We start from the raw sequence: 19,788 nt of genomic DNA, 5'->3' as shown, positions 1-19,788 counted from the left end.
CTATCATTATTGATTTAGTTTGCTGTATGTCCAAGTGTCATTATCCTTCACTGCATTCTTAGTCTGTCATTAAATCTCACTTTCACGTCTTCGGGATGCGGGCGTTCATTTTTTTATGTCTCATACCGCAGCTGCTGCACTTTATTGAATTGTTCCGAGGACGATTTCACATCACGAGGGCTTTGATTCTAATTCAGCAGGACATATGATCTGCGTGGTCCTAAGTTGCAGGCCAGCCGATGGTGAATGACTGTATTTTCAATAATATCGACTATCCTCTGGTCCAAAAGCTCTTCCTTGCGGAATACTAAGTGACCCGTCCTCTGCCGAGCAAGTGCGGCCTGGGCATTCGGCGCGGCACCTTTTACCCTCCTCACCGCAAATATTTAATGCAGCTTTCCTGACTGACAAGCCAAGGGGAGACTGGAGTGGCGTGTTTGTGTCGGTGGCGGCAGCCATTTCGAGTGGATGCTCAAGAAGTCTGTTGTGGATAAACATAAGTTTACCCTACAGTGTGATTAAAAAACGTAACGAGCGCTAGAGTGCTACTGAGACCCTTCAGACAAAGGCGTTTGGGAAGTTTTTAAGAGCAAAGTAGTTAAAATGTGCTCCGTTCTGCGCCAGTGTCATTTCCTGTGTCGTCGTTGGAGGGCTCTCCATTTTAGCAGCTGCACGCATAACAGCCTTCACACCACATCATATTTTTTGACACCACTGGAAGCTGCTCAGTGAAAGATAAAAAAGCGTGAGAAATCGTTTGCATGGCTTAATTTGAAGCAGCAATTAGCATGAAATCCCTCCGTCGGCCGCATTCTTGTAACTGTTGCCGTTTTTGTCTCCTCACATGGTGTCTAGCTCCGACAGTTTTCAGATGTGTGGGTTTGAATGTGTGTGTTTTCTAAGGGTATTGAATGACAGTCTCTGCCCTGTCCTGTAATAAAATGTAAGAGTGGCACTTTCACGGTTGTCAACAATCTCTAAATATACTGACAGAAAGGCAGAGGATCTGGAGCTGCGGTTTGAGTGACACCCTCCGCCGAAACTTTTGCATTTTCTCTCAGCAGTCAAATTTGACAGTCGTTTGTTGTCGATGAAATTGGATTCATTTGCTCTGCTTCCCAGAGCTGTGCCGAGAAAATGTGTCATTGACAACTTCTTATTTGTCTTTGTTGTACCCTTTCTGTTTTCTTACATCACTAACTTTCTGAGAGAGACACATGGCTCATCACGGCAACCGACACTGCAATATCATAACAATGTAATTTGAAAAGGAAATGCAATGCTAGATTTATGCTGGATCAATTTAACAATGACCGATTTATTTATTTATTCCCCGAATAATCAATCTCAATTTTTTACTTGTGACAAATATAACACAATGAAACTTAAATGTAAGTTCTTAGGGGAATTAATTATTATTACTCTTAAATTAAATTTAAAACTAATAACATGCATTTATTTTTACTTGTTTAATTTAGTCTCATGTAGTTATTCTATGTCAACACCAGCTTTTTTGTTTTGTCATTCAAGTCTGTTTTTTAATAATACTTGCAATGCAGAGATGAGTTACAATGTTGAGCAATGTTATTTAGCCTCATTTAAGATGGTTTCTTGAATCTTGGATTTTTCGCATGAAGATTGATGGATGGAGGGAAAGAAGCGTGACAAGAGTTGTGGTGGACATTGCGGTCCTGTACCCCCTTTCGACCTCTCTCTCACTCTCTCGCTGTCTCTGTTTCTCATTCACACACACACACACACACACACACACACACACACACACACACACACACACACACACACACACACACACACACACACACACACACACTCTCTCTCTTTGGCGTGTCAGTGTGTGTCAGGCTGACTCACTGCTCTCTTTGGTTGCTCTGGGACACTGGGCTCTCAGTTTGTGCATGCTTTTGTGCGTGTGTGTAGCTGGGGCACCAGGCAGACCGGCCGCAGCCACAGAAATGATTAGCACATCTGTACAACACTCAGCCTAGTCATGCCCCCTCTTTCTCTCTCTCTGGTGCACCATTGGGGGGATATCCTGTGTCCTTTTATTGGATTGCCAGTTTCACACTGGCTGACTGCGCTGATGGTAATGATAATAAAATTGAAATATCCAGGTACTTATCACTGTATTACCTTGCTATCAACACCCACACGCACTCATTTTTTAGAGGTTATCCGAGGGGAGAGATTCGATACAGAGACGAGACCCTGATGAGTGTGAGAGGGGAAAAAAGAGAGGGGGCTTTCGATATTGGTACATTTTCAAGGTGCTATTTTCCCAGCTAGGCCCGAGTGAGAAGACGGAACGTAATGCGATTCTTGGGCCTCTTGCCAGCATCAAGCGGTGTAGTGTAACCCATTTTCTACAGACAGGAAACGGCACACATTCCCCTGCCATGTATGTGATAATGTAAAGCTCTTTTTACTGGGCCGCAGAGTGTGTGTGTGGAGATCGAGTTTTAAAATTGATTCGAATGAGTGTTCTGGACAGCTGATATCTGTAAAAATGCCCTGATAAATTCCCCAGGAGTTTCTTTGATGCAGTTTGATATTTTGTGTGGCATTTGAAATGGCCTTGCCGTGACACAAGTCTAAAGGCCCATCTATTTGAATTACTCTGAATAAGAGGACCTGCTCTCCAGATGCACGGATTAAATTCTGTTTTCCGTGCACACACGTGACATTTCACAACGTTCATCACTGTTTAAAAATTCACGGCTATTTTTATTATTATTTTTTTTTTATGTTTATAAAAGAAAATTCTTATGCTCACCAAGGCTGTATTAAATAAAAAAAATATATATTTTTTAATGTTGTGAAATATTATGACAATTTAAAGTAACTGGTTTCTATTTTGCTGTATTTTAAAATGTACCGTAATTTATTCCTGTGATGGCAAAGCTGAATTTGTAACAACCATTACTCCAGTTTTCAGTGTCACGTGATTCTTAAAAAAATATTTTAATATGCTGATTTGCTTATAAACTAACAATTCTTGTTATTATTACTGTTGAAAATATTACTTAATATTTTTGTGTACACCATGATACATTGTTCCCAGATTTTTTTAAATCATAGAAAGTTCAAAAGAACAGCATTTATTTGAAATAGAAATCTTTATATAACATTATACAACCCGAATTCCGGAAAAGTTGGGACGTTTTTCAAATTTTAATAAAATGAAAACTAAAAGACTTTCAAATCACATGAGCCAACATTTTATTCACAATAGAACATAGATAACATAGCAAATGTTTAAACTGAGAAAGTTTAAAATTTTATGCACAAAATGAGCTCATTTCTATTTTGATTTCTGCTACAGGTCTCAAAATAGTTGGGACGGGGCATGTTTACCATGGTGTAGCATCTCCTTTTCTTTTCAAAACAGTTTGAAGACGTCTGGGCATTGAGGCTATGAGTTGCTGGAGTTTTGTTGTTGGAATTTGGTCCCATTCTTGCCTTATATAGATTTCCAGCTGCTGAAGAGTTCGTGGTCGTCTTTGACGTATTTTTCGTTTAATGATGCGCCAAATGTTCTCTATAGGTGAAAGATCTGGACTGCAGGCAGGCCAGGTTAGCACCCGGACTCTTCTACGACGAAGCCATGCTGTTGTTATAGCTGCAGTATGTGGTTTTGCATTGTCCTGCTGAAATAAACAAGGCCTTCCCTGAAATAGACGTTGTTTGGAGGGAAGCATATGTTGCTCTAAAACCTTTATATACCTTTCAGCATTCACAGAGCCTTCCAAAACATGCAAGCTGCCCATACCGTATGCACTTATGCACCCCCATACCATCAGAGATGCTGGCTTTTGAACTGAACGCTGATAACATGCTGGAAGGTCTCCCTCCTCTTTAGCCCGGAGGACACGGCGTCCGTGATTTCCAACAAGAATGTCAAATTTGGACTCATCTGACCATAAAACACTTTTCCACTTTGAAATAGTCCATTTTAAATGAGCCTTGGCCCACAGGACACGACGGCGCTTCTGGACCATGTTCACATATGGCTTCCTTTTTGCATGATAGAGCTTTAGTTGGCATCTGCTGATGGCACGGCGGATTGTGTTTACCGACAGTGGTTTCTGAAAGTATTTCTGGGCCCATTTAGTAATGTCATTGACACAATCATGCCGATGAGTGATGCAGTGTCGTCTGAGAGCCCGAAGACCACGGGCATCCAATAAAGGTCTCCGGCCTTGTCCCTTACGCACAGAGATTTCTCCAGTTTCTCTGAATCTTTTGATGATGTTATGCACTGTAGATGATGAGATTTGCAAAGCCTTTGCAATTTGACGTTGAGGAACATTGTTTTTAAAGTTTTCCACAATTTCTTTACGCAGTCTTTCACAGATTGGAGAGCCTCTGCCCATCTTTACTTCTGAGACACTCTGCTTCTCTAAGACAAAGCTTTTATAGCTAATCATGTTGCAGACCTGATATCAATTAACTTAATTAATCACTAGATGTTCTCCCAGCTGAATCTTTTCAAAACTGCTTGCTTTTTTAGCCATTTGTTGCCCCCGTGCCAACTTTTTTGAGACCTGTAGCAGGCATTAAATTTTAAATGAGCTAATTAAGTGGATAAAAGTGTAAAATTTCTCAGTTTAAACATTTGCTACGTTATCTATGTTCTATTGTGAATAAAATATTGGCTCATGTGATTTGAAATTCCTTTAGTTTTCATTTTATTAAAATTTAAAAAACGTCCCAACTTTTCCGGAATTCGGGTTGTAGATGACTTTGATGTCAGTTTTAATTAGATTAATGCATGCTCGCTTAAAAAAAATACTGACCTCAAACTTTTGAACAGTAGTGTAGTTCACTTTTATGTCCTCCTATAACTAATATTCAAAATCAAAAAGTAATATTTTTTTATACACATTGTAACCCCTTTTCAATAATGGTCCATGATAAAAAGAAATAATTTTAATGCAGTAATTCTGATTTGAGCTGTTTGAGCAATACAATAATTTCCGAATTTCATGTATGTTAAATGTCCATTTAACTAATAGTAATAGATCACTTTCGGGTCACCCTCAAGGGATTGGCAATGACGGACAGACGCACACGTGCACAAATAGACACTAAAACGCTTCTCATTAAACCCACTCACACTTTTGCCAATCAGTGAATGTTACCCTCCAGGGCTTCTTCTCAGGCTGTTTGGCTGCAGCAGGGGTCAAAGGGTGAAGTGCGGCTAATTTATTCATTCATTCAAATTTCCTGTACAGATGGCAGGCTGATATGATATCGATATGAGAATCCCATCGGAGGCAGAGGACCAGGGTGTTCACACGAGCAGGCCCTCGCTCTTATCTGATCAGCGCACGGCTCTTATCTGCCTCAGACGCTGTTCTGCTCTGCAGACAGGGAGATGGAGTAAGAGGCTTATATGTGATCTGAACCTCAGATCTGTGGGGGGAAACTTTCTATTTCAGAAAGGGAAAAGTAGGCAAGAGTTTCAGAGTGTTTTTAAGTTTTTTAACTCCTCCTCTGTTCAACTTTCTCCAGGTGGAGGACCGTCAAGGATGAGCCGCCAGTGAGAACGACCCACGATTCTGCCAGAGAGTCGACAGCACAAAAGTTTGCACCATTCTGCCCATACAGTTTACCCCATCTCTCTTCTCTCCACCCCTCCCCCATACCCCTCTTCTATCACCCCTATCCCCCCCTCCGCCCAACCCCAGCCCAGTCTCCAAAATGGACTTGCACCGGGCAGCTTTCAAGATGGAGAGTTCCTCCTACCTTCCCAACCCGTTAGCATCCCCAGCGCTAATGGTGCTAGCATCAACAGCTGAGGCTAGCCGCGATGCCTCCATCCCCTGCCAGCAGCCTCGCCCATTCGGCGTGCCAGTTTCTGTGGAGAAGGACGTTCACCTCCCCTTCAACAATGGTTCCTACACGTTCGCCTCCATGTACCACCGGCAGGGCGCTGTACCACCAGGCTTCCCAAACAGGGACTTCCCTCCTTCCCTCCTACACCTCCATCATCAATTTGCCCCACCAAATCTGGACTGCTCCCCAATAAGCATGCTCAACCACAGCGGTGTTGGGGCCTTCCGGCCTTTCGCTTCTCCTCTGGAGGACCGTGATGGAGCAGGAGGTGGATACCAGTCCGCTTTCACCCCAGCCAAGCGGCTAAAGGGCTGCCTGGAGGCTGAGGCCTCTCCGCACCTGCGCTACTCGGACGCAGAAGGGAAAGAGTATGACTTTGGTGGTGCTCAGATCCCCTCAAGCTCGCCTAGTGCTCTCAAAGCCGTGGAAGATGCAGGGAAGAAGATCTTCGCAGTGTCAGGCCTGCTGTCAGACCGAGAAACCTCGTCCAGTCCGGAGGATCGCATTGAACGCTGTGAGTACACTCTTTTTGTAATGAAGTGCACCATTACTGTCCACTAACTGTACAAATAACTAAAATACTTAAGAGTCTACTACTACTTTTAGGGGTCCACACTAACACACATTTGTTTGATAAATTTTGTTTTGTTTCACATATTGATTGTTTTGCCGTATATAAGCTAGCTACTCTCAGATCGGTCTCAAACACATAATAGGTCAGACCTATAGTTAATTAAACTAAAATAATCTAAAGTGATTTAAAATTATGAACTGATTAAAAAAATGATTAAAAAACGAAAACAGTTGACGATATATATATATGTGTGTGTGTATGTATGTATGTATGTATAAGAGTGTGTAACAGTGAAACAAATTTATTGTAAAGAAGTAATCGTTTTTCTTAATAAATCTGAGAAGAATGTTTGTTATGTTATGAGACACACATGAATGTAATTATTTTATAAAATATTATTAAAATAATTTAACAATAATTACTTAACACACAAACAAGTGTATTTTTTAGCAAATTCAGAGATTGTAAATGCAGTACTTGCTAGGTTCCAACTATTTTTATTTGATTTTATTTATTTATTGTTTGTTTGTTTGTATTGGTTTTCTGGTATGTTTCATGTTTTCTAATACTTAATTACATTAATTTACTTGAACTAAAACTATGAACAATTCTTCACAGCATTTATTAGTTTTACTTGACATTAACTAATATTTGTTTTTAATCAAAAGCTGAATTAACATTAGTTAAGGCAGTATGAACTAATCGATTTTTATTAACTAAGAAAGATTAATAAATGCTGTAAAATAATATAATGCTCCATTACTATATTACAGTTTTTTTCGATTGCTAAACGACAGTGGGCACAACTGAAGCTACATGTGCAAAACTCTTAACTACAGTCTGCACTAGCAACAGTCACCTGAGCTAAACAGTTCACATCACCTACAAAACTCATTCCAAGCAACACAACTCTTAACACATGGCTCAAAACAGGCTCAGTGCAGCCAAACACTACACACAACCCTCACTGAGATAGAACACAGTGTCACTCAGAACACACTTAGAGGAAAAACACTAGCATCAAACACCAATACAGAAATACTAACTTTTCATCTTTACAGTTTGGACAATTTCAGTGACTTCATACAAAGTAATATTTTATTCAAAGAAATGAGTGACATTCTTTCACATGATTTATTTACAATTTTAGAACATAACAATCCTTTAAGGTAAATTAAAATTAGCAGTTTGCTTCAATAATCTGTGGTAATTTATGGAATTACAGTAATGAGAAAAAAAAGGTAGAAACTAAAAGTAAATACTGTAATTCGAACAATTGAGGGGCTAATCCTGAAACTGCAATCAGCAGTGTTTGAAATCTATTTTGTTTTGAATGTGTGCTTCACAGTTTTGACAGCAGTGTGTTAGCATTTGAACAAAGTGCTGTAAATCCACAGTGTTGTGCAGGTTGTGGTTAAAGTCGTGGGATAAGTGTGTAGAGTTTTGAAAACTGTGTTCAAGCAATGAAAAACGAACTAGAGTTTGGTCCACATGAACTGCTGCTGTGCGGACTGTAGTTAGAGTTTTGCACATGTGACTCCAGTTGTGCTCACTGTTGTTTAGCAATCGAAAAAAAACTGTAATACATTATTATAATGTTATATATTAGATGGGACCTTTTTTCCCTGTTCATTTTATCTGGTTTTCTTGTCTATTTATTGGTTTATGCCTCTGTCTGCAGATCTTTCTTTTTTTAATTCCTCTCTCTCTCAGAAGCACTGTCTGTTATAGCATTTGTCCTCATTTTTTTGTGTGCACTCTCACTCAAATCCTACATTTTTAAGATTTTTTACAAATTTTAAATTCTTTCCCACCCATTCCCTCTTTTTGGGAGAGCTATAACAGTGCAACAGGGAGGCCCACAGCAGGGTAAAGAGCGAGAGAGGGATACAGAAAGAGAGGAAGAGATGGAAGCACCCCTGATCGAACAGATGAGAGACAAGGGCAGCGAGCTGAGACTGATCCGATAAAAACAGCAGCATGCAGGCTGGGAGGAGCGTGAAAGACTACCAACAAGAAACTAGAGAGGAAAGCAGGAGTGTGAGGGAGGAAGAGAGACAGACTAGAGGAAACTATGACCAGTATCTCATCTAGAATTTCTCCTCTGAGGGGGTCTCGTTTGAGAGCGCTCTTTAAGAGATCCATGGTAGTGCTTTTGAACCGGCAGCAGCACAGGAAGCAGCGATACAGTGCCGGTCCGTTCGGCTAGAGGGATTATAACACCTCCCCACTCAGCTCAGATTAAGAGACGATAGTGGCCCTCGAGGGCCAATCCAGGTATAATCCAAGTCCCTCAATGGACTGTAATCTGACATTCATACTATCAGATAAGAGCAGCGGCTTCTCTTGCTGAAATGAGAGGGGATTAGGGTAGCGGAAGGGATAGGAATGCCTCAGTCTTCTCTCCGTGGAGAAAAAAAACAGAGAGAGAGTTTTAAAATACAATGATTTGGAGAGTTGGAGACAGTTTTGCATTTTCACTCTCTGCCTCTCTCCTTCTCTTCCTCTCTTTTGAAGCTGAATCTAATTAGATTAAACCTTAGGCCCACCAAGGGCTCTAATGCAATTGAATTTCCAGCAGGGTTGTAGAAGAGACTTAAATTGGGTTCCCCTTGACTGGCTACTGTGCTACTTGCTGTCACTTCAGGAACCCTGTGCTCTCTCTGGGCATTAAGCCCCAAATCTGCACTGTACTGCAGCCGGTGTGATCCTCAGCCGCTATGCTGGTGAGCAGGAAACCTCTGCAAGATACAGTCCTATCATGATAATTCCTGCAGATAGAGTTCCTCAAGAGTTACAAGATGTCACATCTAGAGCTTCGCAGCATGACATGTTCATTATTTTTGAAGGGAAAGGAGAACAACATGTGAATGGAATGTGTCCCTTACAAAAACTATTTTAAACATATTTATCACTAATTTACACTTGAAAGGACTGTATAGTATTGCAGTGATTGTTTTACATATTGCCAGTGCCCCTCTATATATACACAAATAAAATCTGGTTACTTGGGTTTTTGTATATGTCATTTTCAATATAAAATGTTAAATAAAAAAATAAAAAAATAATAATAATAATTTATACATTAGTGATGTCAAACGATTAATCGTAAAAGTTTTTGTTTACGTAATTATGTATGTAGTTGTGTATATTTATTTATTATATTTATATATATATATATATATATATAAATATATATATATATATATATATATATATACATACATACATATATATATATATATATATATATATATATATATATATATGCACACATATACATTTATATATTTAGGAAATAGTTACATGTATATACATTTATATATTTATATTCTTATATTTTATATTATATCAAAATATATTTAATATGTAAACATGATATATTTTTCTTAAATATATACATGCATGTGTTTGTATTTATATGTACATAATAAATAAAAATGGTATACACACATATTATGTAAACAAAAACTTTTATTTTGGATGCGATTAATCACGATTAATCATTTGACGGCACTAATAAGTACTCATGTATTTCAATTACATTTGAAATTACTATATTGTACTTGCATGATTGTTTTACATATACTATTGCCAAAGCAGCTAGATTTGTATACAGTTTTATCCCCCTGTGACCCTGTGTGTGTGTGTGTGTGTGTGTGTGTGTGTGTATATATATATATATGTATATATATGTATATATATGTATATGTATATATGTATATATATGTATATATATGTATATATATACATATATGTATATATATACATATATATATATATATATATATATATATATATATATATATATATATATATATATATATATATATATATATATATATATATATATATATATATAGAATGTATGTTACATGATTTTTTTATTTTATTGAATTTTTCTTAAATTTTATGATTAATTCAAATGAAATATATGAAGGAAAAAATATTATAGTGTAGTGGGTCCTATGATGTGATATTAATGGAATCGTTGTTATTATAATTATTATATTATATTATAATGTTTCTAGCACAATGTGTGTGTGTTCATTTCCCAGTATGAAAGTGTTACATCTGGATCATGTTTGTTTGCCTTCTCCGTGCACACATTAGCACGGCAGAGCTGAGCAGTGAAGCTGACCAAGGACAGCTATCCCAGCTTCACATCCAGAGGGAAAATGTGTGTGTGTGTGTGTGATAAACAGAGAGACTGATACAGTGTAAACTGTTTCCAAACTCAGTGTGAGCCACAGAAAGAAATAAGACATGAGAAGTAGACTTAGAAGGAGAGAAGGCAAGGAATGAGGGAGAGTGAGATGAAAGAAAGATAAAAAATAATAAAAGGCTGGGGATGAGCAATCAGCAGCGCCGTGAGCTGAAACGCAGACTGCAGCTGCCTTCCTGAGCAGCTGAAATAAAAGGGAAAAAATCCTTAAGACAACAGGGAGCAGCCACACGGGCTTCCTTCCTGATGTGACCAGTCCGTGAGCCATGTGGGCCTGTCTCCATAAATCCCTGCTGATTTACGGGGAACCGGGTGGCTGGCAGCTCTGTGCTTAACCCCCACCACCTCAGCAGCGAGCCACCGGCTGCCCGTCCTTCCACGTGGAGCTTCCACACACTTGTTCTGAACTTCAAATGATTTCAGCTTGGGTCGATATATAGCACAAATTACAGCACACATCAACACATGTTAAAAGATTCTCCCGTGTCCTCCCGAATGCGCCAGAGCATCAGTCATGAGAATATATTGTTACAATGGCAAACCTGGCGGGGACTCATCCTCTAATTTACACGGCTCCTGAGCAGTAGCGCCGAGATGCATTGTGTTAGCAAGCATAGTTATTTTTGCATTGCGTCTCCCTGTCGCTCTCTGGCTTTGTAGTTGCCTGTCAGCCACTGGGTTTGAGCCTTTAATTATTTGCCGGTGCTCTTTCTCTGTCTCTTTTTCATTCTCCTGCTCTCTCTTTCTCCTCACTCCCTACTCTGTCTGCGTGATTGATTCTTGTTTTCATGTTTTTCGATTGGGCCGCACAGATCTGTCAGAGTGTATAGTTATTCCGCCGTCTTTTCCCTTTCAAAAGCTCTGAAGAGCAGTGTGCACTGACAGCTGTTAAAACACACAGTTGTTGTTTTTTTTACCTCTTTTTTTTTGTCAGAGCAGATGTCAGTGGCATGTTTGTGTGTGTTTTTCTTTCGGATGTATTGAAAACTTTGGGAAACAGTTGCAGCAGAAGTGGCAAATTCCCCAGGATATGTCATAATAATGGAAATCTGTTGTTACAGAGCAATAAAAAATGGAGTCGGAGAGAAGTGTTCTCTCGGCTGCTTCTTTTCTCAGGCCGGCAGTATTGTCGCTGGTTTCCGGCAGGCGAAGAGTTAAGGAGATCAACATTGTCATCCCAGCAAAAATTCCCCCTCCTTCTGTCTCTCCCTCCCTCCCTCATCTGTCCTCCTGCTCTGGTTCCTGCTCCCTCCCTCTCTCTGTCACGGTCTAGTGGCGAGGTTAAGTTAAGTAAGAGTGTTCTAATAATTAGGCTGCAGAGCAGCCGCTCGTCTGTGCTTACCCAGATGTTAAAAGGCTTGTCCTCTCATGTTGCCTCCCTGTCGGTGCCCCCTCCACCCTTCATCCATTCCTTCCTTCCAGCTTCTACCACTCTCTTTCTCTATCTCTATCCTCAGTCTCTCTTGCTCTTGCCACCACCTTGGAGATCTATCTATCTATCTATCTATCTATCTATCTATCTATCTATCTATCTATCTATCTATCTATCTATCTATCTATCTATCTATCTATCTATCTATCTATCTATCTATCTATCTATCTATCTATCTATCGTTCTATCTATCGTTCTATCTATCATTCTATTTATCGTTTCTATCTATCCACTCTTCTATTTATTACTCTATCTCTCTGTATCTTCACAATTTTTTAACAGAGCATTAAAACTGTGCAGCTTAATAACAAACATTTGCTTTGAAATTAGGTTTCATCTCTATTTTAGAGTGATGAGAATTACTTTATTGCAGATCTGAAGAGCAAAGTGTGTGATCCGTCTTGCTCTCTCCTCTGGTTACTCTTGGCAAAAGACAGCAGGTGTCAGTGCAGCAGGCCATGGATGCACTGCTCTCTGTGATGTGGAGGAGTGCCGGGCTGAGCCATTGTTGCGGCATGATGCAGATCAAGGATTAGTGCTTCCTGCCTGAGCTTTGTTGGCAGGCCCACTTGAATTGGACACAGGCTGGTGTGTGCGGGCTGCTGGAGCCACTGTTAGGGAAATGAACAGGGGAAATGAGATGAGAGCGTGCATCCTCTACAGACAAACAGCTGGGATCAGAGTGAATTGACGTAGAACGTGAAGGTCTTACACCAGAGCACAATCCTCATGAATATACAGTAGCGTACAAACATATTTGTTTGTTATGAAATTGCATATTACTTGTGATTTATTTATGGTTTAAAAGACTGTTAGTATGCACCGTGACCTAAAAGATTTCCATTCATAGTTTTAAGCTCTTGGCAGATGTGTACACACAGCTGTATGGGGGTTCTTTCAAGCACACACATGCACCCAGGATTTAGGTCAGGCTTGTTCCCATGGCCTGGATGTGGGCCTTGTAGTGATGTCACGTTTTGCTATAAAAGCAAGCCGAAAGCGGTCCGCTGAGTCCTGTAGAACCACACAGCTGGCATTAGTATCCGTTCTGCTCATGCACCCGGGGTCAGAGAGAGTCGGTCATGGTACCACAGTGGGCCATCCGTCAACCCTGAGTTTAGTTCCGGGCCACCGGCAACCAGGAACAGCCCGTAGATCAGGCTCAAACTCCCCTCCTCCCCATCCTGGACTAATGCAGATGTGCTGAAAAGCCCTGTCCCCCTGAGTCCCTTAAAGAGGTAGGGGATGAAACTTCACTCTCGCTAACAGGTTCACCACCCAGAGCACAGCAGACCCAGCCCGCCCGTTCACAACCACCACCTCTTCATCCTTCTCCCTCTCTTCCTTCACCCCTCCTCACTGTTTCCCCCAGTAATCTAATCTCCTCTTCGTGTGCGGGTGCAGTCTTCTGTGACAGACTTGTTTCCAAAAAGCCGACTTGGCTAAAGGACACACATATTATATATATTTATTGCATCCCCTTAAATGTGAATTATTGAACAGGAGTGATTACCGAGCGGGATTCATTGGGGGGCTTTCTGGGAGTTTCAGACGACTGTCGTGGATTAAAACAACAGCATCCGGAGTGACATCTTGCATGAGAAATGTCTTTAATGTAAGCTGGTCTTTCTTCCAAACATTAGCATTAGCTAGAGGCACACCGTAAGCCCTTACACCTGTAGCAGTTTGTAGCTTGTGCTAACGAAGCTTCCAGCTCTGCTTTATTGCTTCTGAGAGGGCTGCGTTTGTGTGATCATTGCTCATTACCGGTCGGTGAGACCTGAGGCGGAAAGGCGGCTCAGGAGAATCTGCATAGAGACACGCACGCTCCTCCAGAATGCCAATAGCCCACGCACATTAGAAAGTGTTGCCATTTTGTACCTTCTTCCTGTCACTCTCTGTCCAGGCGCTCGTAGGGGCCTGATTAATTATTTAGCAGCATGTATCATCTATTTACCTTAGTAATCCATCTGTCAGCACGCCTATTGATCCAATCCTGCATTCTAATTGTGCATCCTCTCGCAGCAGCTAGCTCATATTTAAATTCAATGCCTGTCACTGCGCCTGACTGTCTGTGCGCTGTCGACTTTCGCGTCTGTCGCTGCGGTTGCATTTCAGAGGCCGTGTTAAACTACAGCTGTGCTGGAGAAAGTGAGAGTGTATCTTTTGCCCCCTCTCAGGTGTGACCGCATTGTTGTTTTTGAAGTAAAACGAGGAAGGTGGGTTTTATTTGGAAAGACGTGGTTGAGAGCGAAAGAGATGTGGGAGGAGGGTGAGAAGAAATCATGAAACAAATATATGTCTTTTGTTTCGATTTCTTGGTCACATTGTCCATTTAGTCCCCCTTAGATTGATTCCTATTTCCTCTTTTTTATTTGGAGTCTCTAACCTAAAACAGCTGCTATCTCAATCTATCTATGTTAACAATAGATTACAGACAATAAAACTGAACATTTAACATTTCTTAGAAACTATAATTTAAAAACTAAAACTATAAAATTTACTCATTTCAACTCAAGACACCATTTTTATTTGTTTCTACCAACTGCCAAATTGCATGAACAGGATTGTGGGATGTCACGGACAGTGAAGTTGCCTTGTTGTCCTCCTGCCTCTGTTTACTACTTGCGAAGGTTGCATTTTCATCTTTGGAACAGTGTTTGTCTTACCTGTTCTCTCCCTTCTCTAGCGTTTTCACTTTCTTCCCCCTCTCTTTCTCTGTGGGTGGTTGTGTAGTGGCAGTAGGGGCTTGTTTGTTGTGGTGACAGGGAGGCGGCCCACTGATAAGAGCACCGTGGCAGCTGGTAGCCATGGCGGTGTGTGGTTAGTGAAAGGGCCAGAGTGCGGGGTGGTCAGGAAGCTGAAACGCTTCTGCAGTTGTCAAGCTGGTCTGTCTGGCCAGGCCTATGAAGCTGGGTTTTTACATGCCAATAAAGAGGGCCGTTTTGGGGGTGGGCTGGTAGCCAGGCAGCCTGGGAGAAAACAGTTAAAATAGGCACTTAAGAACTCCCTCCCTTCTCTCCTATCACGATGGGTTATGTAGCCATTCCCAGTTGTGTTCTAACAAGGCTTTTGACATAATTGAATACAGTAGCCCTGAGTAGATAAGCATTTCGTGTGCCAGCCACTATGCATCTGAGTATTCTGGCTATGTGTGCGCATGCAGGAACTGTATGCGTGTGTTTTATTAATTTGTGTGTGTTAATTCTGCGTGTGTGTCCACACGCTCACTGCCAGCTGGACATGTGTGAGCTTATATCCTTCCTTTGATGGCCCACTCCTCTTCAGGGCTAATCAGAACAGATGCGCGAGCGCCCAGCATGAGTGATCGTGCAAATGCAGCAATCAGTAAACACTCGCTGAGTTAATGACACCAATCAATGGCCTTTTAAAACAGCTATTTGATAATTGCAATCATCAATGCCTTCTGCAGTATACATTACAAATGGGCCTCTCCTCTTCTTCTCTACTCCCTCCCTCTTTCTCTGTCTCTCTTTCCCTCTTCCTTTTTACTCTTCCTTTCATTTTGTGATCATGGATCTATGGTCATATTATCCTGTCACCCACTGTGGTGCTGCAACTGAACCATAGAATTGTTAGCATTTTGGCACCCTTGTATTTCAGGTTTTTAAACTTATTTTATTGGAAAAAATAGAAAACGCCCAAATATATATTTTTTAAATAAAAGAAATACATTTATTAAAATTTCTTGACCCAAGTGTTGTTTGAGACCACTTAAGACTGAGTGCTAATGGCTTAAAATATAAAAAATAATATAGTAAGTACCTATACAAGGCTGATACTTAAAAAATACAATTTTTATTAAAAAAAAAAAAAAAAAAAATGTTTTATAAATATTTAAAATATTTCCAAGACTTAAAACATGAATTAATGCAGTGAATTTTCCTTGTGTTGTGTGTAAAAATAAAAGAAAAAAAAACGCTTCAATCATTTCTGTTACTTGATCAGGTAAGAGGAACACGTTAAAACAATTAAGTGAAACTAAGAGGTTATTTTTTTATAATTTGAGTCTCAAACAAAAAGTAAGTCTCAACAGAGGCTGAGGGTTAAAAAATAAGATTTTGAAATCAACAAGTCTGAAGCAATCCTCAATTATCTTATTTGGTAGAAGGGATATTGATTAATTTACTTTTCATTACTGTTCTTTGTTCCTTTTTGTGTCCACTCAGTGCGATACAGTATCGGACATAGAAGACACAACGGTTACGAGTGATTTCATGCACTGAGTGCTCTTCCTGTTTGTGTTTTCTGCGAGTCGAGAGCGAGTTTATTTTTGTGACACATCAAAGAACATGGACACTCTTTGACCGGGGGTTGGGGGGGGGATCAAAAATCATCTTAAGCAGAGACCCCCTCCTCTTCACCCCTATCAAAGCCCTTAACTGCCCCCCTTCAGTCGGCCATTTTCAGGCTGTGGCTGTTCGCCTGCAGGCCCGAGACCCCAACAATTTCAGCACTGCAGAGCCGAAAATTGTCGCCATTGAAAATGGAACCTAAAAGTGGCTAATCTGAACACCCTCTATATCGAGCCTCCCCTTCCTGTGTATATGTGTGCTTTTGTGAGTTAAGCTGTGATTCACACCTGCTGCTGTGTAATCCTGTAGTCATGTTGGCTACTGGCTCCTGTGCTCGCGCGGCTCTGCGGGTGCCATTTGGATACGGGCTGTCTAATACCACATCCCCACGGCAGAATGCACGGCATCCGCCTCTGGGGAAACGGGGGTGGAGGGGGGGCACAGTCGAACCTACAAATGGGAACCGGAGGAGGAGGGGGTGGGCTTAGAGAGCAAAAGAGAGCAAATCTGTCACTTTTCCCAAAGCAGTCACCCCTGTGACCTCCATTCAAAGATATATTGATTTTCCAGTGCTCTGTCTAACAAGCGGCAGGCTGAGTGGGGTTTAGTGATAGTGGTCGTATGGCTCGGACACAGCGTGATGCTCTCTTCTAGAAGTTAAACACATCTCCTTTCTGTCCTTTTTTTGCGGGGACATCAAACAAGTGCAAATAATCAAAAGGCACCGGCTCTCCTTCTGCTCCCCCTTTGCAGATCTCTCCACATGAGGCCATTTTTCTGCACACATATGACAGCGTGTTTGCTCCTTGTGTGGGGCCTTTTGCTTTAACTTTGCTCCTTTTATGGGCCTGCGTGTGTGTCCAGTTTGCTTTCTGGGGTTTAGGAGGGCTCATGCAGGCCCTCCATGCATGACTCCTTTAACTTTTTGTTTACTGGTCTCTTATGATACACAGAGTCTGGCGAGATGCAAAGATCTGTGGAGCAGAGAGGAGGGAAACAAAGCGAGCATGTACAAACAAACAGTATCAGGGGAGAACAGCCTGTGCATCTCAGAGCGTGTCTATCCTTCAGTACATCAGCCTAAGCCTTGAGAGAGAGAAAAAGAGATGAGAGGAAAGAGAAAACGGCTGCGTTCACACAGCAGTAGAATATCGATGTCACTCCAGTTTTAGAGTCATATTTATTTATTTGTGCTCTATGAAAATGGTAGATTATTCTCTTTTAATAATAAACAAATGTTTTTAGTTTTATCTCTTTTTTTATATCTTTTATATCTTTGAAACATTTGATATGACATATTTGTATTAAATAACATGTTGTATTATAGATGTTTTAAAAGAACAGATAAGAACTTAATTTCATTATTCTTACAGACCATATTAAAGCTACTTCTGAAAGTTGTTGAATAAGTAGGTCAGCCTGAGAATCACATCTGCTTATAAATGAACATGTGAACACAGCCAAAAGTAGATAGACACGTAGATAGAAAGCATGAGAGAAAGAGAGTGAACGGTTTATTTGCAGCACTGGAGAAGAGAGGCTTGTTTTTGAGACAAGACTGTTTGTTCAGTCAGGCTTCAACAAACCTGCCACCAATGGCTTGCAGAGCTGGGGTGAACACTGAGGAATGTTTCACTTCGTTTTCTCAGATGTGTTTGTATTTCATGGAATGATGCACAAAGAAATACAAGATTTGTTTTTTGCCTCGCCAGAAAGCCAGTTTTATTTTTCTTCTTGTTTTATTTTCCCCCTTGGTAGATTTTCAGGCAATCTATTCCAAACTGTTTCGACTCCAGCTGAATTCTCATAATGACAGCGCAAGGCTGTTTGCATCAGCAGCGGATGTAAGACGGTGGCATATACCGCATGAATAGCAGAAGGGCCTGTAAAGTGGAGGTTTTAAAACTGCCTGTCTTTGCGGCAATGTCACAGTAACAACTGGAGAGATGTTATGAGCCCGCTTCAGTGGCAGGTTTCTAGGGAGAAATGGCCTCACACAGAAACCTGGTGTTATATACCTGGAAACAGGGCAATTTGCGGGGATCAGGGCAGACACCCTGGTGGGCCAGGACGTCTGCGTTCCTTAGGCAGATTGCATGGTGGGAAATGTTTTGGTAGGGGTTCTGGGTTTGCTGTTTGCTGTAATGGCTGGCAGTGGAGCACAGGGAGATGTTTACCTGTGGCTGTGAGAACAGCACTGACATGACCCTCACCCCAAGCCACATGCTGCCAAAGGGCGTTGAAAGGGTTTACACAAAAAAGAAAATCATGAAAAAGAAAAATGGTTAATAAAACTATTTGCCATATAGCTGTTTCAACTTTATTGCATTAAGAGTAAAATTAATGTCAGGTTGGAGTCATGGCTTAGTTCTTTAGGGTGCTTATGTGAGTAATGTGAGTTTGAATGCGGCTTGCAACAAATGCCAAATCATATTTCCTGCTATCCTGCTAGCTTTATACTGTCCATACAGTCAAGAAACATTGCAAAAAATAAAACAATTATATATATATATATATATATATATATATATATATATATATATATATATACAGTACAGACCAAAAGTTTGGAAACATTACTATTTTTAATGTTTTTGAAAGAAGTTTCTTCTTTTCATCAAGCCTGCATTTATTTGATCAAAAATACAGAAAAAACAGTAATATTGTGAAATATTATTACAACTTAATATTACAACTATTAATAATAGTTTTCTATTTGAATATACTTAAAAAAATATATATATATATTCCTGTGATGCAAAGCTGAATTTTCAGCATCATTACTTCAGTGTCACATGTAACATCCAGTCTATCACATGATCATTTAGAAATCATTCTAATATTCTGATTTATTATGAGTGTTGGAAACAGTTCTGCTGTCTAATATATTTGATGAATAAAAGGTTAAAAAGAACTGCATTTATTCAAAATAAATTTTTTTTTCTAATAATATATATTCTAATAATATATTTTCTTTACTATCACTTTTTATCAATTTAACACATCCTTGCCGAATAAAAGTATTGATTTTATTAAAATCAAAAAGAAAAATTGCTGACCCCAAAATACTGACTGTATATTATTACAAAATATTTATATTTTAAAAACAAGCTTCTTTTTTTTTTTACTTTTTATTCATCAAAGTATCCTTAAAAAGTATCACATGTTCTGAAAAAATATTAAGCAGCAGAACTGTTTCCAACTTTGATAATGAATCCTCATATTAGAATGATTTCTAAAGGATCATGTGATAATGATCCTAGAAATTCAGCTTTGCATCACAGAAATAAATGATAATTTAAAGTATAATACATTTAAAAACAATTATTTTAAATTTTAATAATATATCACAATATTACATTTTTTTCTGTATTTTTGATCAAAT

At 40.0% G+C, this 19,788-nt stretch overlaps 1 protein-coding gene across 8 annotated transcripts in view; it reads left to right on the top strand.

Annotated features, from left to right (window-relative positions):
- The window catches only part of rnf220a (ring finger protein 220a), a 126,007-nt gene that overhangs the window by 5,684 nt on the left and 100,535 nt on the right, over window positions 1-19,788 (top strand). For 7 of the 8 annotated variants that reach the window (XM_059501662.1, XM_059501665.1, XM_059501663.1 and 4 more), the window contains exon 2: window positions 5,533-6,370. In XM_059501662.1, the coding sequence (XP_059357645.1) occupies window positions 5,722-6,370 (649 nt within the window). In that variant the 5' untranslated portion in view covers window positions 5,533-5,721. Of the gene's footprint in view, window positions 1-5,268; window positions 5,401-5,532; window positions 6,371-19,788 lie in introns of those variants that run through there. The other variant, XM_059501661.1, reaches the window with a different exon arrangement.

This window comes from Carassius carassius, chromosome 20 (genome assembly GCF_963082965.1).
Source record: "Carassius carassius chromosome 20, fCarCar2.1, whole genome shotgun sequence".
Taxonomy (NCBI): domain Eukaryota; kingdom Metazoa; phylum Chordata; class Actinopteri; order Cypriniformes; family Cyprinidae; genus Carassius; species Carassius carassius.
This window is presented reverse-complemented; position numbering and strand designations above follow the sequence as displayed.